Source organism: Bacillus rossius, chromosome 15, assembly GCF_032445375.1.
Source record: "Bacillus rossius redtenbacheri isolate Brsri chromosome 15, Brsri_v3, whole genome shotgun sequence".
NCBI lineage: Eukaryota > Metazoa > Arthropoda > Insecta > Phasmatodea > Bacillidae > Bacillus > Bacillus rossius.
Genome location: NC_086342.1, coordinates 1606266 through 1633388, shown reverse-complemented (window position 1 = coordinate 1633388; position 27123 = coordinate 1606266). Strand labels below are relative to the sequence as shown.

Sequence of the window (27123 nt, the reverse complement as noted above, 5' to 3'; positions counted from 1 at the left end):
ATAGTTTTCCAGATTAGTTTATGGGAACAAACTAATAATCAGTGTCTAAATCAAAAGTATTGTCATATAAATATATGTAACCTATTTGTTTAGGGTATTCAGTAATGAGTAGGTTCAAGTAAAATTATTTAACTTAAATAATTTCAGATATATTTACGGTAACACACTTTTTTTTTTTTTAGTTTTTAGCACCGCTTTTGTGTTTTTAAGTGAATTTTAGCACCGCTTTTGTGTTTTAAAAGTGAATTTTAACACCGCTTTTGGTAATTTTTAATGACGAAATCTGAAAATTTTATTTACCACTTTCAGGGGGCCCTACATATGGGATTCGAACCCACGAAATCCAATCTCATTAGAACATTTTCTCCCACAGTTTGCTTTGGAATTGTCCTCAGGACAGCGTGTGTTCTATCTAGTCCTGACTGCTACCCGCCCAGTTATTCAACTAATCACACTACAGGGTCACCAATCATCCTTAATTCACATCCCCCATGAAAGCATCAGGCCGCTGCTCCAAGACACAGGAATAAGGGCTTAGGTGTTGAATATGCTATATGTCCCCCCAGTTATATTCCTATTGCACGATAGGACACGGCCAGTCTCTTTTATTTTATTTTTTGGAACGAATTTTGGTGTCCTATCCGTTGCCGATCTGTTGCCCAAATTCCGCTCATGCGCAGAACTCTCTTTTTCTTTTATTTCGTCCAAATGGCGGACCAGCGTCTGGCGTCATGAACTCGTATATAGTCACTTCCGTGATCATCGGAGGACATACCAAGCGTGTTGGCGTGCCACGTGAAACTATCCTAGAATACGCTGAACATACTTCATTGAATATAACAAAAGAAATAATCGCAACTTAAAAAAATACTTGCGAAAATTAGAAAGTCGGTTCCATTTTTGTGCGAAAACTCTCTAGGATTTTTTGCCGTAACAGTTGTATCGATGGCTTAGAAACGTCGGTTGAAATAAATGTATAACCTCGCGCAGGCCACTGTTTATTAAAACGGTTGTCGATTTTGTTTCCTTACTGGGATTGGGTTTCGGACACGTTCACGTAGGTTATATGGTCGTGTCCCAACAATGCAGTGCGTAGCAATGGCGGCTTCAGGATGACTTTTCGGGAGGGGCTATCTATCGCACAAAGAAAGGTCGTAGTTGCAAAAAATGAAAGTGGTCAGATATTGGCCTTGAAATATTATTTACAAATTACAGGTTTCAGATACAGAACCTTAGTAGCTCCATGCAACTTTTGATGAGATAAACGTTTTATGAAATTAAATATTTAAGTAAACATAAATATACAGTAATCAATCAAATTTGGTTCGGGAGAGGCTATCGCCCCCACCGCCCCCTTCTGGAGCCGCGCTTGATGCGTATCCGCCACCTTGCCCGGACGTGCTGTAATACCGCCCTAAATGCTGTTTCTACCAGCTGGAGGTGGTGGGCGGCAATTCTCGGCCCGGGAAATGGCTGATGGCTGTGACTGGCGGGGGGGGGGGGGGGAGAGAGAGAGAGAGAGAGAGAGAGAGAGAGAGAGAGAGAGAGAGAGAGAGAGAGAGAGAGAGAGAGAGCTGGCGGCAGGACGCAGGTGGGCGAGTGTTCAGTTGACCGTGACCCCCCTGGGGGAACCGCGCCCCCCAGGACAATGGCGGCCGGGGGTCTGCCCCCTCCCCCTCCCCTGCTCGTCCACACCTCCCGGCTTCTGGACACCGCCGACACCTGGGCTCTGTGCAACCACGGTGCTGCCATCTGTGGCCAGAGACTAGAGAAAGTTACAGATGGAGCATAAACACAGTTTGTAGGTATCTCTGCTGAAGCCAGGGGACGTAAGGGGGAAGCAGGTCGCCGCCATATTGTTCCATGAAGAAAATCGCATTTTCTCTCAAGTGATGTATGCATGGTGGTGGAAAAGTGCATGAATATTAAACAAATAAAGACTGTTGACTCGAGAGAAATGATTGTGTACAAGAGTATGTAGTAAACTACATTTCTGTATACTATATAAACAAATGGCCGCCATCTTCTTACGTGAACAAGCTGGCCACAGTGCTCAGAGCTTATGCTCCATCTGTAACTTTCTCTAATCTCTGTCTGTGGCGAATTGCGCGAACCAGAGCTAAAAAAAAAAGAAAAAAGGAAACTTTAGTATTAACTGTTTGACGAATTTTAAATAAGATGGGGCAATATTTAATTCAAGAGTCGAAAATCAGGACCAAAGCCGGGGTTTAGTATTTCCCCCCCCCCCCCCCCCCCCAAGTATTTTCAGCTTTTACCTAAGCAGTTTCATTAAACATTTTAAATTTTTGTTCTGGAAATCAAATGATTCGACTGTCGACGTAGCTGTTTCGGTAGTCAAGAAATGTGTTTTGAAAATATAATTTGTGTATATTTATCACGCTGGGGACTATTTTAAAGAATTCTGCATTACATTTTTGGGTCTGAGTTTCGTTTAGTAAGTTTATTTGCAACATAGAGAACACGTGAATTTGTTCGTTACCGAGGTTCGATTTTGCGCATCTCAGAAATACATTACAGTACGGAGCACTATGCTAATTATGTTGCTGGGCTCGCTTTCGTTCTCTTCTTTGTGCGATGATTCGTCCCCCGCCAAAAAAAAAAAAAAAAAAAGAGAGAGAGAGAGATGAGATATATGAACGAAAGAGTAAGACAGTGTGTTCACATGCGATTGTTTCAGAAAATACGTATAGCAATCATATACAGTCAGCTGTGAGTTCCTTGAATTTTATATTTGCTACCAGCGCGCTCGTGTTCCTCCTTGTTCAACCAGCAGCGTAGAGAGCGCTGTTGAGACAGTCCCTGCATTTCCCGCGTAGATAGCGCTACCTGTTACGAATTTCAATTTTTAGTTCAGAGATTTTGGCTTGTTCGAAATGGCAGAATTGTTTAGAAGGAAAACCATCCCCCACTTGCCTTATTTATTTATTTATTTATTTATTTATTTATTTATTTATTTATTCCAACTGCTCCTCCACTCTCAGCTCGGAGGCCCAGCAACAGGCATATGATAAGTAGAGACCAGCAAAATTCGCGGTTTCAAATGGCCTTCAGGATAGACTGCACATACCCCTGTACACTCGGGCAAATAACGCAAGTTCATTGGCTGCCGACTTGTGAGTCATTCTCAGCTGGTTCGTCTGTGATTCGATCCTTCTTTGGTTGAGGGTTTATAACTGGTTTGAGATTCGTCCAGATGAAACAGTAAGCCAATAGCAAAATTATCTAAGAGGTGTGTATATGTGTTTGAATTCTAGCCTATATCACCGAACGAATCCGCGAATTTTGCAGGTTTACAGTTCTGTGGGGTCTCTTTACCTTCAGCCTTGTCTTTTGCAACCACTCTGCAGAGCGCAGAGCCTGCAAGAACCTGAGGTGCTGTCAGGAGTCGCAGGTTTATCCTTTGTTGTTAATGTTCGTGGACTGCCTCGGTTGTTCGCGAGGTGACGGCGTGTGCGTTGTCGCCGGCAGGAGCTGCAGATTTCTCCAATAAATAATAAAGGCATATTCCTATTGCTTCGTTCCTATATGTAATCCCTGTTAGGGTATAATAGGAGATTTATCAATCTAGTAATAGTTTTATCTTCAAATTATATAATCTTTATATTAACTTATTTTCAAAATGTTTATCGGGGTTAGTGAGAGATATTGACTTGTCCCCATAGTTAATGTTATATGCATATTATATATCTTCATGTAAGATTAATTTCCTCTATCCAAATAAATGTTAAAGTAAACAAAATAAATAATATTAAACAAAAGTTTTCTTCTTTCTTCAGAATCTTCTGAATATATGCCATCACCAAAAATTATAATAAATATTTTCTTCACCTAAAAAGGGGTTTTAGACTATTATATTTATCACATCATGAAAGTGAACAAATTTTCCTTCTTTCTTCAAAAACCTTAAATATATTCCATAACCAGAACTAAATTTTCTTCATCTATATTTAGAGTTTATCTTCATAATGTTTATCACAGGAGCTGCAGCATGAGGTGGGCGCGCTGCTGGAGTTCCGGGACCTCGTCATGGACACGTTCCCGCACCTGCGCTCCAAGCTGTCGGCCGCCCCCGCCTCGCAGCCGCCGCCGCCGCGCTGGGAGCCCGGGGTGCGCGTGAGGCGCCGCCTCCAGCCGCCCCCCGACCCGCGCGCCCGGGCGCCCCGCAGCGACGCGGCGGTGCAGGACTCCGGCTTCGGCACGGAGACCAGCTCCTCGTCGGGCAAGGAGGCGGCGGCGGCGGCGGGCGGCGGCAAGGAGGCGGAGCAGGACGAGCTGTGCGCGCTGCTGGACGTGATCCAGCGCAAGGGAGCGCGGCTGCGCGACGAGGTGGAGCTGCTGCAGCTGCGGCTGCAGGGGCGGAGCCCGCCGCCCCCGGGCCGCCGCCTGGGCGCGCTGGACGGTGTTGTCAGCTCGCCGGCGGCGGCGGTGAGGGTAGCGCCGCCCCCGGACCGCGCCAAGCTGCGCGCCATCCTGCAGGAGCTGGACCCAGTGGAGCTGCAGAGGCACCTGCTCACCACCTCGGCCGAGAAGCAGGTGCGCGGGGCCTAACAGCCCGCCTCCCGGGGCTTAAGGGGCCCGCCTACTCAGGGGGCGTATCTACGCCAGCAAGGCGGGATGATAAGCGCGACGCTCGCTGGTGCTTCCAGCGCGGTGTCTCCTCTGGACTGGCGCGCTGTCTTCTCGTCGGCACAGGACAACAATGAAATTTGAGCGGTGACCGTAACATTATATTACGGGGAAATGTAGATAAAGGTGTAATGCAAGTCCCTTAAGTGCTTTCAAGAATATGTACCACTTGTTTTACACCTAAAAATTACTCTGAAAACATGCGTTTCAGCCATTTTAACTCTTCTAGAAATACAGTTTAAAAATATGATCCAAAATTAAAAGTACTTTTTGCCCCTCACTTAACTCTTAAATGCTTTTCGTAAACATACCCCACTCGGATATCTAGAGTAGTTTTTGAAATCGCGTTGTTTTTCCTGAAGCTCTGCACACCGTGTGTGTGCCCAGGTAGGCGGGCCCCTTAACTGCCCACCGCCCACCCGGGCACACACGCGGTACGCAGAGCTACAGGCAAAAACAACGCGATTTCAAAAACTACTCGAGATACACACGAGTGGGGTCTGCTTACGAAAAACCATTTAAGAGTTCGCTGATGGCCGAAAAATTCTTTCGATTTCGAATGAAGTTTTAAAAAATGTATTTTTAGAAGAGTTAAAATGGATAAATCGCATGTTTTCGGAGTAATTTTCAGGAGTAAAAAAATCAGTACAGGTTCTTGAAAGCACTTAAGGGGCTTGCATTACACCCTTATCTTCATTTCTCCGCCATGTAATGTTACGGTCACCGCTCAATGCATTGGGAGAAGACTGCGCGCCAGTCCAGAGGAGACACCGCGCTAGAAGCTCCAGCGAGCGTCGCGCTTATCATCCCGCTTCACTGGCGCAGATACGCCCCTGACGAGGCGGGCCCCTCAACTGCCCACCGCCCGAGACTAGGATAGAGGAACGAACAAGAACTGTTACTTGATTAATAATGTTCGCAGGCTTTCACGGCCATTGTCTGAAGTAGCTCGGCTTCCGGGTTGTGGCCGTCCGTGTGCTTGGCGAATACTTCACCGACGTTTCTGGTCGCCATCGGCTCAGTAGGTAACTGCTCCCTGACGATGGCGACTGCGATGTCGACCAGAAACGTCGGTGAATTATTCGCCAAGGACACGGCCGCAACCCGGAAGCCGATAGCTACATCATGAAACTTAATGACCTGAATTATTTTAAGATCGAAATACTGGACATCTGGAACGTTCCGATACTCTACAGTTACATTTCTTTTTTTCCTTCTTTTCATCCACGCATTGTAGCATTGGATTCAAACTTGCCCGTGTGGCGGCTGTGGTAGTCGATGACGGGGGATGGACGGGATGAACGGACACACACGGAGCACCCCGAGGAAACCCACCGGCTCGTGACCTCGTGTGACCTCGTGTGACCTCGTGTCTCACTCGTGAAGACTCCACGTGACCTCCAGACCACGTGGTGGGAGACGAGTGTGTGGTTGTGGTCTCATTGGCGGGACCATGTGGTCGTGAGATGATCTTGAAAGAGGTTGAATTACCCCATTTTTTTTTTCTGTTTTGAGCTGGTTACGCCCTTGTAGTAAATGTATGCGATCGGGATCTTAAGGGGGTGCCTGCCAATACAGGTCATGATTTTACTATTTACAGTTATAACAGGTAACCTTGTAAAATTTTTAAATTGTGTTACTTTCACGAAATGAATAACACATGCATCGCATACTTTTTGCATAATTAGCCAAAGTTACATTTTTTTTTAAAGTTTTTGGGTTTTAAAAATCTAGAAAATTTAATGGATTACAGAACTGAAACTTTTTAGGTTCAACTGCAGTGCTACCGGCTACTTCATGGTATGGTTTTGCATTTATATCACATAAACTCATGTTACTTGGCTGTCAACATCCTCACAAATTTGAGAAATTGGAAATTCCAATTAATTCTTGACGTTGCCGGTAGGATTGCAGTTAAACATAAAAAAAAGTTTTAGTCCTGATTTCCAGTTTGTTCTCCATATTTGCACAACAACAAAAAAACCGTTAAAATTGAAGCTTTGGCAGCTAACTATGCAATAAGTGTGCGAAGTATATACCTATTTTTAATTTTGTGAAAGTTAAACCAATTAAAAAGTCTACAAGCTGATCGGTGGTTACTGTGAATATGAAATCATGACATGTAACGGGCCATACACTCTTAATGTTTTTATTCCATTGCCTTGTTGATAGAGACCGGAAAAATTCGCGGATTCATTTCGCGGTAGGCTAGACTCCAAACTCGTTCACCTTCATTCTGAGTCAGTGATTGGACCGCCGTTTACCTGAAGGACTCTAAGCCGGTGAAAACCCTTCAACAAAAGAAGTATCAAATTACAAGCATCCCAGGTGACACGTGTCACGAGTCATTATCCAGTGAGCAGGTGCAATTTGTCCTAGTACATAGAGGACCTTGGAGTCTGTCCTAGAGGTCATTGAAATCGCGAATTTTTTCCAGTCTCTACTTGTTGGTTGTGTTTGGCGGTGTTAAAGATGTGGAGGAAGGACAGTGTGCCAGATGGCCGGTGCTGGAGCGAGGTGTGCCGCGTGCTCGCAGGCTCTGGAACTGCGGCTGGAGAAGAGCGAGAGGGCGCACGGCGACCTCCAGGAGCAGCTGGACAAGGTCAAGGACGAGAACGAGGACCTGCGGTTCCAGGTACGGCGAGTCGGGGCTCCCGAGTGCCCGGAGCTGACGTGTGCGCGGTGTCGCGCTTCCTTCTGCCTTCGAATATATATATACTGTATAGAAGTCGCCAGCCCAGGTTAAAATTTCTAATACGGTTTTGAGGTAGTTGGTTAATTCACCGCCGCAATCGCCACCATCTCTAGGGCATCGACTTGTGGTGGTCCCTAGCGGACAAGTGTCGAACTCTTCAAACACCCCTTCCCCCTCCTGTTGAACGACCTTGAGCTGCAGTGAATGATGGGTGGGGGGTGCGGGGAATGACAGCGGGCGACAGGGCTGCGCTCTAACGTGTAAATAACAACCTAAGACGATACAGGGCGTTGCGGCAGCGCACTGCAGCGGTGAAGTTCCCAAGCTGCTCATCATACGCTTCTGAAAAACGTAGAGTTAATCCTATCCACTCGCGACTTCTATATATATTCAAAGCTTCTGCAAAACCTTCACGTGCTGGAGTCAAACTAGTACCTATTATCTTCAAACGTCAGAAACTGCACGGGTGCACTGATATGCAAACTGCATTTGTATTTGGAGCAAGCTCGACTCCACGGGAATGTGATCAATTGCGGCTTCAGGATGACTTTTCGGGAGGGGCTATCACACAAATAAAGGTCATGCGTAGTTGCAAAAAAAAATGAAAGTGGTCAGATATTGGCCTTGGAATGTTATTTACAAATTACAGGTTTCAAGCACAGAACCTTAGTAGCTCCATGCAACTTTTGATGAGATAAAAGTTTAACACATGATTATTAAATATTTAAGTAACCATAGATATACACTAATCAATAAAATTGGTCTCGGGAGGGGCTATCTGGAGCCGCGCTTGAATGTGATGGGGTGTTAGGTACTGTAGCGCCGCCTGGCCCTGGGGGTTTTTAATTTATTTTATTTTGAAGGGTTTATTTATGTTAACTTAAGGCTCATTCTCACACGTGATGTTGATTATTTTAGTCCTTCCTGTCATAGAAAACAGAGGGAGATATAGAATGGCCACTCTCTGTATGGCTGCTGATACACAGTTAGCAGCGCCGGGTGGCCGACTGCAGAACTAGACACGGCGGGCGGGAATTTTGAATCCTTAGTAGTGTAAGAGTGACTCAAGTCACATTATATTTCATAATTTCTATTCAGTTAAATTTTAGATATTATATGTGCATATATACTTTAAATATATAAGAATAAATGAAAATATATTTATATACTACAGCATATATGTATGTAAAGATGTAAAAATACATATTTGTGAAAAGTGCCAGGAAAGTGGACTAAGAATGTCATGGCATTATTAAAGCATTGAGATATATCAGGAGCCATGGCACCAGGGGGCTGTTGTATTTGCTGCTACACATTCTTAATTTTTTTTGAGAATAAGGATTTGCATTTAAATAATGGGTGTAAATAAATTTGATTTTAACAATATACATCACAATTTAATATATTTATTTTCATTACACACACAAATATTTAACATATACAAATGTACAGTAACAGATTACCCATCATAAATTATCAACTTTAAAACAATCATTACAAAAAACTTAAAATATGTTCAGTACATAATAACCTCTTCAATAATATTACATATTACACTACTACCCTAAATACATGCATCATAGACAAAAGCAAGCCCTCTGTTTTCAAGGCAAAAATAATCTCACACTGTCAAAAAATCATAAATTAAGATGTTACAAAAATGTATCTGAATCACTGGTTGGAAGCAAATAAACTTGTACTAAATGCATCTAAAACAAATTGTATAAATTTTAGGAACAGACATTATCTAGTAGAAGAAAAGTTTGAATTAAATTTTAACAGTAATATCATAACTAAAACATCAAAATTTAAATTCCTTGGTGTGAACTTAGATGAACAGCTAAAGTATAAAGACCATATTAACTCTATCGCTAACAGGCTTAGTGTATCCTGCTATGTATTAAGACGACTGGCAGAAGTGTTTAGTATTGAAACATTAAAAACTGTCTACTACGGTCACTTCCACTCTATAATGACATAACATATAAATCTGGGAAACTCAGTGGGAATTGAAACAATTCTAAAATTACAAAAAAGAAATATTCGTATAATGACACATGACAAAATGTCAGCTCACTGTAAACAAAAATTCAGAAAACTTAAAATATTAACAGTCAGTAACAAATATACTATACTAAGAATACTCTTATTCATACATAAGGAGAAACACTATTTTCAAAAAAATTTAGATATTCATTTACATAACACAAGAAACTCCAAAACATTAAGGATAACAGTTCATAATACAAGTCAGTTTGAAAAGAGCACAAATTACATAGGCATAAAAATTTACAATTTATTGCCACAAAATGTCACAAATATAACCAATTTATCTTTATTCAAAAGAACAATCAAACCAGTTCTGTTAGAACATCCTTCCTACTCTCTGATAGAATTCTTTGATCTAATAACAGATAAGAAAACTAAACTGGTAAATCTTACTTAAATCCATCACATAACGAGGAGAAAAATATTGTTTTTGTATTCTAACACTTTGCTCTGAGCATTAGACTTGAGTTTATACCATTTCTTATGTACCCATGTTTTTTTTTTCTTTTTTTTCCTCTTCTCTCTCTTCTTACTTTTGAAATGTAAAAGTACCCTGTAATGTTTGGTGATAATTGTGCTTGTACAGTATGAATGTATAAATGTATATATTTGTATTAATTGACTTGTTCTACATCCCGGAGTCCTAACTCCATATGGGATCTACAGAACAAAAACTGAATTAATGAATAAATAAATAAAGAGATTACACCAGGAATAATCGAGAACACATTGGCCTGATTTGAAATTAAAGATGGATTTACAAAAGGAGTCCATCATGTTACAAAAAATTGATTAATTTTAAACATTTTTTTAATAACTTACCAAAATAATACATTTTGAGGTAAGGCAATAAGGTAAAAAAAATATTATGATACATAAAATTTATAAACCATAGTAAAAGGAGGGGTTTCCAAATAATTTTAATTACCTTAGAAAAATTATTATGCACTTCTTCTAAGTAATCGGAAATAAAAACATTGGTGATAGGAACTATAAACATTATGCGTTCCGTGATCAGAACCAGCGCGTACAATGGTCATTTTGAAAATTAAGTCCATGCCTGGTAGTTTTGCAGTGATTTCGAAAATAATTTATTCAAAAAAACTAATATGTGTATAACAATATCGCTACAATGTTTTGACAATAACATGTCAACATTTGAATCTTAATTTTTTTGTTGCAATAAACCCAACAGATTTTTTGATTCTTTCGTACAAAAATAACCCAAAATGGCGCTTAATTTTTTTTGCCGACAAACGGCACATTATTTAAAAAATAATTTCATTAACTGTGCATATTATGACTTCACACAGTCTCAAATTTGTTTCAAAGCATTCGGTTAAAAACTATTCAAGTTCTTTGTACCAACATGAAAATACAAAACCGAATATGACCCTAATAAAAAGAACCCTGCACCCGTCATCAATTGAACATATTACAATGCAAAGAGGAAGGTTCAAACTTTCGTCCTGTACATACATTACCTCGTTGTGACTATTTAATTAATTTCTAGAATTTTTTTGGAAAACCACCCTTAAGCAATCAGAACCCCCCCCCCCCCTCCCCTCCTTTTTTCACCTTACATGGCAACTTGATGGGGGATTTCAACAATTTACGACATTGAATTCTAAATTATCTTTCAACAACATAACAAATTAATTTTATAGTTGAACATATCAAAAGGTCACTGTGAAGTACAGGTCAGAGAATTCTGGCTTACAGAAATTTACGACAGACAAGTGTGTAAGACAAGAGAAGACATTCAATAACTTCTGAATGCCAAACTATTCACAACAATTGTTGTGAATAACGTAAACAAAATATCAACAGAAATAACAATGTTGTACTACAGAATCGACACACAAACATCAGAAAGCACTATTTAATTTTAAAAATATGAATAAAATAATCCTTAATTAATTAAGGACCATTGGGTGCCATAGAAAGGATTATAACTTGACCAAAGTTACTTATGTTTATACTTCACATACCTTTTGTATGCCAGCTGCTTTACAGTATCTCCAAAGAAGTTTGCATTAAGCTGGGAGTGATGCACATTCTTTCCAGCTAATATTCTATTAACATTTTTACACCAAGTGTGTATCATCATTTTGACTGCTAAAAAAACCAAAAGTTTTTTGGTATCATGTTCCTTACAAGAAAGGAAACTTAAATCCACCAACTTCTGAACTTCAACAGTTAGATGTTTCAGCACACCACTATGATGAGCCACTACAGGTAAATTACTAACAACTATGTGAGCAGTTTGATTGAAGGCCATGCTGAACTGGGTATTTGGGTAGCACAATATATACTGATATTTAGAATGAAATAATTCTTGGAAATGTATTTTGTACTCTGTTTTTTTTTAAGTTGTTAAGTTGTGTATATACATATAATATAAGGTAAATACAGCTGTGGTACATGGGAACTTGCACGATTACAATTTCGCCCAAAATTACTGGGCCTCATTTTGCCACAGTCTGTTTCACTTAGGTGGCTTTAAATTACATTTATTGCGACAGCTTAAGTCTTTGGCCGCTGAATATTTTACTGTAAAATAAACAAAAAATATTAATACATGATAAACTAGTCTTGCACTACATGAATATGTGTTAGTTTTGTTTATTGCTTCACAAATTCTTAATGCTTCACATTATTCATGTCAAAGTCTCAAATTTCATTGTATGACCTGTCTAAAATGTCACCTACTATGATAGGATGATTATGTGGCTTTTTTTTACATTGAAAGTTTTTGTGCATGTAAATAAACTTTTCAAACAACTCTAGAATACAGAGAACTGTTTTTCTCAAGAGTTTTATACACCAACTTAACTCAAAGTTACTGGGCCCTCATTATTTGGAAATTATAAAGATGATAAAATAGTACGTATAATAATTTGTTTGTGGTATTTTTATATTACTTCCACCCATTTTTAATTTTTTTTATGTGACTTGTAATGCAATTTAATGCACTGTGTTGTATAATGCTCCTGAAGGAGAATTTACAAACCAACCTTACTTCTGAAAAGTATAGGTAGTAAATATTTTTAAAATTTTCTATAAACTTTTTTATATCTAGCCATGTTAATAAAATATTAATTTATCACTGCAAAATAATATTCACTGCACGTATGCAAACATAAATAACATGTATGTACATGTTTACTGTTGAGTTATTTCTTTAATATACAATTTTTTTCCCCGATAAAAACGAGTTTCTTGTGTTAGAGCTTACTACATTTTTTATGAATGTATGACTACTTTCGTGCACAGATTTACACTGATAAACTATTTATATAATAGTGTCCGGTATTTTATAATTTCCGCTTTGCATACATTTGGTTGAATTTATATTAAAGTGGATTCTTTGAGGTACTTTAATTAATTTGGTAATAAAATATTTATTTTATATCCAATTGGACCAATTTTTATTCGAATACAATAATTATTACACCATCTGGAATCAAACACCAATGAATTACTGATATATGTGGCTGTTTTTTAAATAACTGTGTAATATTTCAAGGATTTATTTTTTGCTTTCGGTTCTTTAAACAAAATACATTTGTGTTAAACATATTTACGCATCGTTTTGACAAGCATAACCTCCCGCCTTGTCAATGCGCTGGCCCTCCACACAGCAACGGAAACAAAATACGTACAAAAGATTTGAGAGTAGAGGTGGGTCGAAAAGTATCAACCTGATACTTTGTCACTGATACGCACCTGTATCAGGAACGGCATACGAGTACACTTGAAAAGTATCAAGTACTTTAGTATCAGTTCAGAATTAACCTGGAACAACACCACGGCCAATGTGCGCAGAACCCGATCGCAGATGACGGTCACTTGGGCGGAGCTTGTGAAAGGGGAGGGAGCAGGAACGACGAATAAGGAATAAAGAAGGGTAATAATGTAGGGGAGGAAGCGCAGGGGAAGGCGTTGAAGGAGAGGCGCAAAGCGAAATTGTTACGAGTCGTTTGTATATTGTCCCACATCAAAGTACGCTCAGTGCGCAGTGCGTGCACAGTCTCGTTCAATAATAAAACTAATGAAATTTTAATATTAAAAAGTACATTAATACAAGATATAATATTTATATTTGTGCACCTAACAGCTATGAAAATGCAAATAAATTCACAGTTGACACTAATAACAGATGTAATCAACAGATGGACTTTTTTTTCCGAAAACAATTAGTAACTAGTGTTTTCATACACTAAAAGATTACGATTTTATCAAAAATTAAAAATAAAAATAAAACAGATACGTACATTAGTGAGCATACTATATCAATGTTTACGTTTCAAATGTTTCTTCAGATTAGTCGATGATGATTTATAACTCAGTTTTTGTTTACACAAATTACAATTAGCAAACTCATTATTTTCCGTAAAAAAATTCCACACAAATGAAGTCTTTTTCCTGCACTTATCCATTCCTTATTTCACTATAAAGATACTAACTACAAAGCATGACAGCCCGCAACAATGTACATGGTGGTAATTAATACACGGCCAGGACGAACTGCAGTGAATGTTGAACTGATTGATACTGGCTGTATCAGGCTGGCATGAGAGTAACAGAGGTAGAGACTTACCGGGCGTGATAAATAATGTATCAGATACACCGATACCTTTTTACGCTGGTGATGACGGCACAGAGGATGTGTACCCTGTAACGAGAATGCTGATACCTTGTTGCTTCCTGGGACCGCTACTGCTCTGATACAAAAGTATCAGAGACTTGTAACTAGGTCCATTACTGTATCAGTATCAGGTTGAAACAGATACCGAAAATTGCTGTAACAACCCACCTCTAATTGAGAGAGAGAGAGATAGAAAGAGATAATACGCGCGCGACCTTGAGACAAGCGATACTATAGCGCTCTAGCATGGGAGACACTAACCACGAGTGCCTTCTTTTCGAAAGCAGAGCTGTCTGGCGGGGTAGCTTCCAACTACTTCAGTTTGGATTCCAAAACTGGCAGAATAAATCGTATCCTCTCGCGACTTCTATACGTTATATATATTCAATGGTGTGAGTCATGTCGAGCCATGATGGGGAGGGTATGGTATTGTTATGGGGAGAGTATGTCTGTAAAGTCGGTTTACGGACGATAATTTTACGTGATAACGTCATGAGAAAACAGTGATGAAAAACTGCATACTTGTTTTAATTTTCAAATATTATTTACAGTTTTTTTTTGCAATCTAATTTAAATAATTTTGTTTGAATTTAATCACGAACAATTAGTTAAAAAGCCTGCCCTAACCTGTTTGATATTGTAGAAGATTTTCTCGCACGGTGGTTGGCCGGTTCTTACACGCTCGGCTCATGGTTTGACACACTGGTGCGGTAGGTATATTGATAAGAGTGCAACATGTGCTGTACTCCACAGTTGAAGACGGGGGGGATGAACGGCAGATGTCGGCAGTCTCCAGCGAGCTGACCGAGGGCCCGTGTTGCAGCTGGAGGAGAAGAGCATCGAGCTGGAGGGCACGAGGGCGCGGGTTCGAGTCCTCGAGCGCCTGCAGCACAAGGCGCCCGCCGCGGAGGAGCGGCCCGACCACCCCAGCTCCAGCACCGAGTCGGCGCACGACCAGAGCCAGAGGCCCTGCGAGGTACCGTCGTCCCCGCGGAGACGCCCCAGCAAGATACCTCTCCCGGGCGCCAGGCCCCCCGCGGGCAAGCCGTGTCGCGGCCGGCTCGGGTCCCCGTCCTTCCTCCCCGGGAAGAGCGCCAAGGACCCGTGGAAGAGCCGCGGCGACGGCAGCGCCTCGCTGTGGACGGGCGGCAAGGGCAGAGACCCCCCCTCCTCGGGGAGAACCCCCTCCCTCTCGGCCAAGAGCGCCAGAGACTCCCTGAGCGGGGCACGGGGCCGTGAGTCGCTCGGCAGGAGGTCCGCGGCGGACTCCAAGGACGCGAGCTTCTCGTCGTCGCGCGACTCGGTTCCGGGCAAGAGAGACTCGTCGTTCCCGTCGTCGGCGGGCCGCAAGAGCCTGCACCACCAGCTGTCGGTGCGCCGGACTAGCAGTGCGAACTGTACCCGGGTCTCCCCGGCGGGGCAGGGCGAGTGCTCCAAGGTACGCCCCGCCAAGCTGTCCTTCTGGAGTAACTGGCTGAGGATACTCGACAACGGGCCCTCCTAGTGGGGCCGCGGAGCGAGGCCTGGCCCCAGCAGCCGATGAGTGCAGAGGACGCTCTTGTATAGAATGTTTCTTCAAGATTCCAGTGGGGTAGCTTTATGTTTTGTTAATTAATCTCCTTCCCCGAGTAATCTCTGCCCCGCTTCAGCCGCAGTGAATCTCGCTCGCCAACTTGGGACGAGAAATATGGTTTTCCTTAGTAAGTGCTAAACCTTTTATTTTCCTGGGTGTTGGTGGATTGTGCCTTGTTTGGTGAAGTGCCTTGGAATGGTGGTGGCTAAAGGTGTCGTGCTAACACTACTTACTAACGCCGGGTCGGTGGAACGGAGGAATGTGGGGATCTTGCATGTTGTCTTACTGGCTTGTATACTCATTGCATCTGTCCGACCTTGACCTCTTCTCTCCTCTGTCTCTCGCAGTTCATCCTGGTCTGTCCCGTTCCATTACTGATGTGTGTTCAGTTTGTGGCGCCTCTTGGTCAGTTAACATAGTTGCTGTAACTTTCTCATCTCTCTTCATAACAACTCTACCATTATTCAGATTCTGTTTCTGTTTGGCCTTCATGCCCCTTACAATTGTAAACTTCTAACAATCTTAACACGGTAGTTCTGATTACATCACCACAGAGAGCAGTCCCGGAATAGTGCAGTAGTACTAATGAAATCAATAACCGCTTGATATAGTTACTTTTAAATAGAAGATTTTTTTGTACAAGTCTCCAGTATTTTCTGTAGTGGTTAATGCAGTCCACTTATTTATACTCTGCAGATTGGTTACTGTAATACATACCACTGAATTTTAAGACAAATTTTAAACTATCATATTTAATAGTAGTTACCCAATTTAAGTTGACAAGATGTACTAAGGTGGTAGGAGTTTTGATGGTTCAGATTCCTTCTTGCTTCCCGTTTGATAATGGTCTTCCACAGCACCCAAGTAATTTTCTAAGGATTGTGCCCAGACTTAAACCATTTCTCTACTAATGCTATATACCGTTAGACATCCTTGTTGAAAAAAATTTAAGACACTGAATTATGAAAAAAAATTGGAAAACTTTAAGAGTACCTATTTGTAATATTCAGTGCCTTAAAGGTGAGAGAAAAATTAAACTGTACTTCTGTGCATGAGCTCTTTCTCTCTTTTTATGCATATGTATTGATTGATTAAGTCAGTTAATATGATTTTTGGCGGTCTGATGTAACACTAGATGAGTGTTACTTATAACATAATGCATAAGGAAGCATGATGCCACCCAAGTACTTTCTAAACTTCAAAACTACAATTTTCGGTAAAGGTGGATGAAAAACAGCATGTTGAACGCTTGTCAGATGTAACCAGCGGTGTGCGTCAATCAATTAAAAGAATGTGTTCTCTCAGTTACAAATCTTTCTTCTCGTGTTGAATATGTATTTCATATTTGGTTGTGTGGGCGTGCCATTTGATTGGTTAACCTGGAGTGGTGTGGGCAGTTAGCAGTGACTGTTTCCAGTGGCAGTCCTAGATTTTGCGGGACTCTAATATTTTGGTGTGGGGCATTATTGGAAAAGGGGGAGGGGAGTGTTTGTGAAATATTTCCAAGGGGAGTTAGGTTGTTCTCCCCCAGAAAATTAAAATAATTTCTTTAAAGCATTGTTCTTAAGATAATTTTGCTTATTTATCTTAAGATATTGGGTATTCTTCACCGATAAATTACCCTCGAGTTGGTTTTTGTAAACACGCTAACAATAAAATTCAGATGAAATTGAGGCATTATATGAGACATTAAAATCTTTGAATGTTTTTGTGATACAAAATCGTGAAAACTAATTTGAAATAGGATGGTACTGACCAGTACTTTAAAATTACACGCTAGTAACAATTCAAATCTTCTTTCTTCCGAGTAATGTCCATAGTTGTCACAGAACACTAGACAAACAAGGGTGAGCGTCGGGCCAGGAGCCGGGCATGGCCGCTGGCCGCTGCCCAGACATCTCCCGTCCTCTGCGGTGGGAACGGGAGCACGACCGGGTAACATCCACTACGTCCCTTCACCCTCGGGTCTCAGATACGACCGTCTTGGTTTGGAACCCGGGTCTCCTTAGTCCTACTGCTTTCTGCACCGCCGTGGAGTCTCACGGAACTCATACGTCCGTCTTGAAATGCTCGCACAAAAATTTCTACTGCATGTTAATTGTAAAATGGTTATGGATTGGGAGACAAATAAATAATAATATTAATGTCATGGGGCATGTGTTGGTTGCAAATTTAACAGCGACATACAATAATGGTCTTGGAACAAGTACCATGCATATGGTGCACATGCATGTACGTGTAATGGTCAAAACAACAATAATTTAATCAGCCCTGATCAATTTGGGACCCTTACTTATTCATTAAAATGTGACCGAGGCAGACTTGGTGGAATAATTCCTGAAGTGGTTTGCCGTTGCCGTCCACAGCATCCAGTTTTGAACCACGGAAGGAAATTATTTTACCTGGAACATCCTGCACACAGACCAGGATTCGAACCTGTGCCGTTGGCTCCCCGCGGTCAGGCATCCGACCATTCTCCTCAAGAATGATGAAACAGCAGCTCCCTGTAAAAAAAAAAAGTAACATTACTAGTGTGTACTTCATTCGTGTTGTGTGTCGCTCTCCAGTTTATAACATTCTGTGATTCTTTTTTCCGACTTGGCCTGAAACCACTTCATTCCCGCTGTTTTCACACGCGCCCTCTGCATTCATCTAGGCACCTGTGCAGGCCGGCTCAAAGAGAGGCGCTCCTAGCGTACCGTTCGTGACAGGGTAGTGCAAGTAAGAGCCATCGTAGATGTAAGCTTACTGAATGCAATACAGAAAATTAAGAAGGCAATAATGTCCCAAAAGGCAGAAGGGAGGAGCGAACCTACTAAGTCAAGTTCCTTTGCTAATATTTATGACAGTGGAGACTTGCAGAATTTAGTATCGGGGAAGAAAATATTCTAAAGGATCTGAGTTGTGCGTTCTTCTAATTTACGTCAGGTATTTGGAAAAGTCCTGTCCTTCATTCAACCCTAATCTAGTGCATGGCACAATGTCATGAACGTAAGGCATAACGTAAACCGGTGTCAGACCTTGCAGCTGTACACGCTGACAGTGGGAGAGCGCGTCCAATCACGTCGTTTAACGAGATTGTCGACAACGAGACAACTTTGAGACTCATTCTCACAGACCACTATCATTTTTTTTTCTATTTTTTAATTATTATTTAATGGCTATTTATACAAGTTCAACACCGTACCTTCTTTGCATTTGTTGTTATGTAACAAATATTTTCAACAGATACTCACTTAATGTGATATAACGGGTGTGAAAAGTTGAACAAGTTATATTAATTAAGAAAACTTGTGTGACGTTTTTCACTCATTATATTATGGTTAGTAATATTATTTATAAGAGAACAAATGCAAGGGAGGTATTGTGTTAAAATTTTATTATTTGGCCTTAAATATTATAATATTGATATTTGAAAAAAAAAATCAACCTTGAGGTGTACTAATTATAAATTGTTGAGTTTTCTTCTCTATTTCCAACTAAATGAACAGAATTCAAAGTAGTTTCCAAATATCTTGTGTAATGCTGCTGTCAACATTCCGGCATGTGCCATGGTCTCACTAGACACTAGCGCCACTAATCTCGCGGCTTGTCGTAGCGAGGAGCATGCTTGTTGGTTTGGCAGCCCTGCACCCCCACCCCTCCTGCGGGTCCAGGGCCCTCACGGCGGGCGTAGTGGTAGCCCTGCCCGCTTGCACCTGCCTGTCGTAGTGGCGCTAGACGGCTCATCGTGAGCCAGCTCTCTTGTCACTGGAAAATATTCCCGCTGCCGGCTCTCAGCGGCGGATCCAGGCGAGGGGACAGAGGTCGGTTCTGGATCCGCCCCCGAGTACCTGAGGAGCTCTGAACATTCTCGTCTCGTGATAACGTCAATGTTCTCAAACATGTTCCTGTTTAGCTTACTTGTTTGTGTTTTCAGGTGCCTCATAACTAGCATCTAAATTGATGTTTTTTTGTGGGCCAAACAGTTTTAAAAAAATAGTTGCATTTTCCCGAGCATCTTAACAGGAGGAACTTTTGTAAATTGTAGCACCAATATTTTACAGTGACAAAATTTTTTTTTATATAGAATTTAAGGGTTGTTCAATAAATATAATGGTACCTATGTGATGATATGACATTCCTGTATGCATGCTGTGAAATAAATTTCCAAAAGTTTTTGCTTTGATGTCAGTCTTTATAATGAGGATGATATTGGTTATTTTGATGAAAACAGATGTAAACAGCAAACATGTTTATTGTTGCATTATATATTTTTTTGTATTGAAATTCAAGAGTAGTCTAGTAATGTTGTAAATAATAATAATAATAATGATAATTATAATTTTTATTTTTTAAATTTTAGTATGTTTCACACTTATGAATCTCCAAGGAAAAGTTACACTCAAAACAGAGGTTTAGAAACATTTAAATGGAAGGATTCTAGAAAAATAAATAATTAATTAATTAATGTTATGACATCTTATAAAATATAATTGTTGTTGTTGTTATTGGTATTATTATTATTATTATTATTATTATTATTATTATTATTATTATTATTATTAAATCTCTAACTACATAGTCAATGAAACATTTTTCTTTTATTTGACAGTAAATTGTATGTAAATGCTTGTTAAATTGTTTTAAAACACACTATCCTTATTTGGATATTCCACAGTTCTTAACACAAAATTTTTATAGTTGAGGATTTTTACTAATTCCCTGTTTTTTCAAGATAAAATTTCATTTTGAATTTATATTTTAAATTTTTATTTCCACCTATTAGATAAATCGTTCCATGTTGCATTATCATATTATATGTGAATATATTATTTTCAACCACACTTACAGCGACCATGTAATTTGTTAAATTCAAATATAAATGTTTTAATGTGCTGAAATTAGGGCAGGTTCAACAATCCACAGCTGCATACTTGGTACTGAAGTCAGTGGCGTAGCCAGGATTTGTGTATGAGGGGGGGGTTAAGAAGCATGGTTTCCCCTCCCCCCAATTAAGGGGGGGGGGTCCGGGGTTTACCCCCAGAAAAAATTTGGATTTTAAGGTGTAAAATAGTGCTATTTTAGCAGTTTTCGGTACTTAACTTTAAATATTGTAATGGTAAAAATATTATTAATTTTTTAATAAAAAAAATTGTTAGAGTGATGAAGTAAGAAATTAATTAAAGATATTTTTATCAGTCCAAGTGCCTTGTTTACATCCACTCAAAATCATAAATCATGCTCGAAGCTCGCAATACAAAAAAAAGGAATAAAAAGGGTTGGGTTTCGGCAGAACTGGCCTATTCCTGGAAAGAATTAGCTTTAGCTTGAAGAGTTACATGACACCATGTCGTTGTCTCAATTATATACACACACAGTGATCCTTACACTTTTGGAAGCCCAGTCAACACCTGCTTATAATTACCGCGCTGGTTAAGTACAATAGGTGTAAGATATTTGAAAGCTTGGGACCCGTCGCGGCGTCACAACCTTATAGCTTCTGCTCGCGACAGGGGTAGGGGAAGGGAAGGAGAATCGGTAGGGCTCGCTTACTCTTCCCCTCCAGTGCAGTGGCCGGTGATAGCAGTAAGACACCCAGGCTTTTAGCTAACCTGCTTTCAGATAAGAAAAAATAATTGTGGCTAGGGGGGGGGGGGGAGTTATAACCCCTAAAAAACCCCCCTTGGCTACGCCCCTGACTGAAGTATGTACTTGCAGTGGACAAAACAGTGAAGTTTCGTACTTGCAGGATACGCCCGTGCCCTAGGCCCCAATCATGAAGCTTGTTGGTGGATTAAAATAAATTAAAAATATTGAAACCAATTTGACAAATAACACTGTGAATTGCCTCCTGCAAATTACTGCAATACTTAAGTGACAACTTATTTTTTCTGGCGGCTAGTATGAAGCAAATACATTAAGTTAACGTACTTGTGATGAAAATGGTGGGAATTCCAAATTTATTTGTTGTTTGAAGATGCTCCATAACAGCATTACGTACAGGTAGTACAGCAAATTTTGGAAATACCTTTGCTAATTTATTTATGTTGAGGGAGAAATAATTTTCTTATTATTATGTCGAATTTCCAGGTCACAAATAAATGGCTGTTTCAAAAAATTAGTATTATTTTATTATGTTTTAAATTAGGAACAATAAGGGAACACCACAATGCTCGGAAAAAAAAATTAGAAAATCTTTTAATGCTGGGTGATTTTTTTTTTGTAACCATTCTTTACGTAACACGTAGGTTTATGTTGGTCGTAAGTATTTCAGTTGTTGGGTTTCTTCACGCGTGTTTCTCGTGTTCAGACGGAGGCGCGCGCAGAGTCGGAGGGGGACGACAGTTTGGTCGACGACCGCCCGGCGGCGGGGGAGTCGTTCAGCGACTCTCTGGACGAGGAGCTGGGCCGGTTGCAGCTGCGAGGCGCGGTCGATGGCTCGCGAGAGGCCCGGCCCGCCCACCCGTGGCGCTCCTGCCCGTCCGAGTACTTCGACAGCATCGACCGCTCGGGCAGCGCGGACCCGCTCCAGGGGACCTGCCCCCACGAGGGCCCCGCGGACCGCGACTCCCTGGAGGGGGCGGGCGTCGAAGTCTGGTCGACTTCCGAGCCGCGGGCGAGCCGGTGGTAGCGCGAGGACTCGCTCGTCCAACTCGTGGGTGCACTCGCTGCGATCGACCTCTGGAACCAAACAGTGGCTGAAACCGCGCGCGACTTCACTCTAATGCTTCAGGTCTGGTTAAACTTATTAGAAGTACATGTTAAAACACACTGTCCTACATCCAGTGTTGGTTATCTCATTTGTTCACGGCAACTACTGTGTTTTGTAACACATTCAACTGTAAATTTATTACAATGACCAAACATTTACAAAATGTTTTCCAGTAGCTGAAAAAATGTCTCGCAGATGTTCATGATTACGATTTCTTGCAGCTCACAAATAACGTTTCGTAATTATTTTGTTAATAATTTTGGAAATAAAAATAAAATGCAAGAGATGTTTTGAGATATATTTCCAGAAAAAATAACTAGTCAGTTTGGGTATTTTTTGCCAGGGAATAAATATCAGTGACTTGTTTGGTGTTGTATTTCCCCACTTTCCTCGCTGCTTTGCAACCACACCGGGTAGAAGTGTCCCAACCTGAGCCTCTATGAACAAGTTAAGTTGTGGGTCTCTGAAACAATTGTAAATGAATGACAAGAATATTTTATTTATTTGGTTTGGGTTTATGTGCCATTTAACAGCTAAAAACCATTGACAGATTGACATAAAAACATAACATACAATAACATAAAAAAACAAACACTGTTAAAACAAACATACATGCATTTAAAAATATACATACAGTGATAATACAACACACAAACGTGAAATAGTACATAACAACAATTTGTTAATTTTTAGAGATTTTCAAAACATTTCGATAAGAATACAAATATTTTATTTTTAAATTATAACAGCTTTTAACCGAAAAAATTACATAAATAAAAATATATTTTTATTTATAATGACAAAAACAAACTAAAATTATATATTACAATAATTTAAAAATATTTTTGTGTTTAATTTTCTTTACAGTGAAAGGCTCTAGTTTGTGATGGTAAGGATTATAATTTTCAACACAACTATTTATTAGGCTATCCTGTTTACTTATATTGAGAGTGTAGTTTGTTCTATTATTATAATATGGAATCCTTAAGCCCATCAATCTCGCATTCACTCTTCCCGAATAAGGGAAGAACCAGAGTGACTTGACGTAGAGCCAACAATCAGAAGTTGAGGGGAGGGAACTGTAATGTGCAAATGAAAAGCAGGTATAAAATGCTAAACGTTCTCTCACTGTACCACCAAATGGAAAAAAGTGTGCATGCCTTGCCTTTATTTGCTTTTACGTGAGCCATAGGCACAAGAAAAATTTACAAACTGCTTAACTTTCAGGCGGCAGACTTGAATAACTGCTGGGACTTGAGTCCCGCTCCGTCCGTTGCGAATGCCAGGGTTACCGTGAAGTTGAAAGCTATGCTGCAAAATTCAGCATTGCACATCGCCACTTGTCACTGAAACTTACAGTTTAATAGCAAATGCCAACATTTTTTTTATATATAAAAGAAAGGGAGCTGATGTAAAAACAAGTTGGCCAGCTTTTTTTTGTTCACTAACTTATTTAAAAATTGCTGTTTGTTCAGGCTTCGTCCCGGGGCCACCCTCCTTGCTAGTCGCTCGCTCTAGCTTCCACGAGCTGGACTGAACACCAGCGAACCACTGCATGCATTCGGTAGTCATTTTCTCATCGCAGAGGAAAAGAAACGCATCGTCCCTTCTCAAGTTCTCGATTTACATCGGTAGCTCAAATTGACAGCCAGCCGCTGAGTGTTATTTCATAGCGACACCGCAATCTGGCGGCCTGTCGCGTACATGTGACACTCTCACGCAGAGTACCACGCAAGGACCACCTCACAACTAAACTTTAAAAAAAATTTCAAAAGTACATATTTTAAAGACATGAAAGAAATACAGGCTGTCCATAAAAGAAAGTCCCAATTTCAATTGTCTATTATAACAATTTAATTTACACTGTTTACAATCAATCATACATCAAATTGAAGGTGAACTAACCTAGTTTTACTTACAAATGTTTAATATATGCACCTTTAGTTATACGGCAAACCTCCAACCTAAAAGTCTAATGCCTCCCACACTTTGGTTAATAAGTCCGGAGTAATGGAAGCAATAACTGCTCCAATTCTGGGTGTCAAGTCTGGCAAATCATTAGGTAGCGGCGGAACGTAGCCCCAAAGGAAAAAAAATCGCATGGCGTTATGTCAGGCGAAATAGAGCTCTGTCGTCTCGACCATTACGACTAATCCAACGGTCAGGGAATTCGACGTTCAACCACTCCCGTACCAAAAGATACCAATGGGGAGGGGCTCCAGCCTGTTGCCAAATAAAGTTTACAGGTTCCCCCTCTTATAATTGGGGAGAGAGCCATTCTTTTGTGCTGTAAGCGAGAAAACAACAAATCAGTATCCGCCCTTAGTTACTCTTTAAGTGTGATCTTAAACCAATCCGCTACAATGCTTACAGTTGATGTTATTAAATTTTTTAATTGGGACATTCTTTAATGGACATACTGTATAAAAATATGTGAGTAACAAAATAACAATAAACTAAGATAAAGGTGTAAGCACTTTAAAACATAAAATTAATAATTAGTTTGCACAGGGATGCAGTACTGTAGGATTCACATTAGTGTGGTGTGTGTGGGGGGAGGGGGGGGGGGGAAGTAATTACATTATCTTCCCGGTTTCACAGTAACGATTTTGCAAGTGCAACCATTGAGGGGCTTTGTAATTCCAGGGGCATTAGTCAATACCAGTCAACATTTAAAAATGTCTAAGTACGTAAGTTTTACGCACAGAATCTGACATCCAATTTTTTTTTTTACTTTTCACTTTAAGATGGTAGCTGGCAGCTTGGTGTGGAGACTATTTTTGAATAACAAAGGAGATAATAATGCTCATCTATGATCTCATTTTATTCGTAAGATTAATACCAGCTGCGTCTGGAGTAAATATCTTATTTGCCTGCAAAATGTCACTGAAAGTTAATACTGTGCGACAGCGGTACAACATGTTCATGGTATAATTATTTTTTGCGGTGTTCGACCTCTAAAATTTATTAATTTTTCAATAAGTAAACTTTTGATTTTTTTTTTTTCACAACCAGAAACTGGAAATTAATGTTATGCTTGCTACTTTTTTGTTCCAAAGGTCATTTTCGAAACAATATTCGTATATAGGCGAGTGCACCATAAATATGATGTATTACTTTACATAGACTTTTTTTTTGCCAAAGAAATGTACACATGCAAAATACCCATGTATTATATATACTTCCCAACTGTGAAGTGAATACTCGATACTTGTGAAATTGAGAAGACTGCTGTTAATGGTTACATGATGTTCCTTTAAGTTCGTGTATGAAGATATAGTTTAATATTAAGCATTTCACTGTATAGAATGTTCCTATATGTGATAGTGTACACAGTCTTGTACTCTTCCATGTGACTCACTTAATATTGAAGACTTGTATTGCGAGAGTAAGGTGACAGTTATGTACTCCCTCACGTGTTGAAAAAAATATTTGTGCTGGTAAAATATTGGTTATGATTTGATCTTTTGCTATCCATATTTAATTGCAAATTTTGTGCAGCTATTATTGTTTAATATATATATATTTTAGATTCGTTAAACTGTCTTTGTAAGCGTAAAGTCAGTACCACTAGATGTTAAAACAAGAACCTTATTGTCTTGTTGCATTTAAGTACCTATGTTAATGTTTTTCTTAGAAAAAATTTGGACTGTGATTTTTGATGGCTAATGCTATTGGTTGTATTACTGCTCATCGAGTTTCTTCAGCTTTTTCAAGTATTAGAGAAATATTGTGAAGGGTATTAAGAGATTTTACCATATTTATCATCATCATCACTGTGTAATAAGTTATTTAATATAGTTTGTGCTGTGATAAGACAGGCCTTGCATAATTTGTTTGGAAGTAAATTCAGCATGAAGTTTTGCTATTTTCTTTAATGTGTGATTTTCAATAGCTATTTGGACACAAAATTATACTTTGCTTCAGTTTTGTTCGAAGTACAGTGGAAATTCTGTAATGTGGCTCGTTCCAGACATGATCGTGCCCGATTAGTAAGGACAAGATTTTATGGTATTTTTAGGTTTCGGTTTTTTAAAAACTCTGTTTATTCATAAATATAGCATATTATCAAACAACTATGTCACTTAAAATATTTCATAATACTTAATTCACCAAAACAGTTTATTGAGACTGACATGATGCTCTTTTACGATATAATAATTTTTAATAAGCATTTCTAACTACCGGAACAATAAAAATAAATCAGCAAATAATTTGTGTTTGAAAAATGTACCAATTTCGTTATGTAAAAATTAGTTAATAATAACGGTTAAAAGATTTTAAAATAAATATTTAATCTATTTAATTAAATCTATATTTAGTATGTACATAAATTTGGTATAACCTTCACGCTAAATACATGTTTCATTCCTCAAATTTAATATAGGTATTAAATAAAATCAGTTTTTTTTTGTGATCGCAGTTAAGTGATTGATTAAAAATGCTTATTATTTCGGGATTTCAATTGCATTATGGTGCTGTTTGGTGTATTCATATGCTTTTTGGTGTTATTTCGGTTTTTATCGCAATCCACCATCGAGGGCGTCGCCGGGGGGGGGGGGGGGGTTGCCTCCCCCCCCCCCCCCCCCTCCTAGAGCCCTAGAGATTAAAAAAAATGTAATCAAATGCCAAGAAATACATACATTTCCCACAACTTCCCCCCCCCCCCTCCCCCCAGGCCATCGACTAGCGACGCCCTTGTCCTCCATATAGTCTTGTCCCTATGGATTAGCATTTCTGATGGATTATTGAACGTCAGCGTGGTTCGAACAGGAGTACCAAACGTGAACATGTGAAGTGCAACTCGCTAGAAA

At 39.9% G+C, this 27123-nt stretch overlaps 1 protein-coding gene across 3 annotated transcripts in view; it reads left to right on the top strand.

The window, feature by feature from the left end:
* The window catches only part of LOC134539760 (uncharacterized), a 132494-nt gene extending 105625 nt beyond the window's left edge, over positions 1-26869 (top strand). For 2 of the 3 annotated variants that reach the window (XM_063382037.1, XM_063382038.1), the window contains exons 3-6: positions 4000-4554; positions 7184-7282; positions 14866-15480; positions 21908-26869. In XM_063382037.1, coding sequence (XP_063238107.1) covers positions 4000-4554; positions 7184-7282; positions 14866-15480; positions 21908-22228 — 1590 coding nt within the window. In that variant the 3' untranslated portion in view covers positions 22229-26869. The remainder of the gene's footprint in view (positions 1-3999; positions 4555-7183; positions 7283-14865; positions 15481-21907) is intronic. The other variant, XM_063382039.1, reaches the window with a different exon arrangement.
* The last annotated feature ends 254 nt before the right edge of the window (positions 26870-27123 follow it).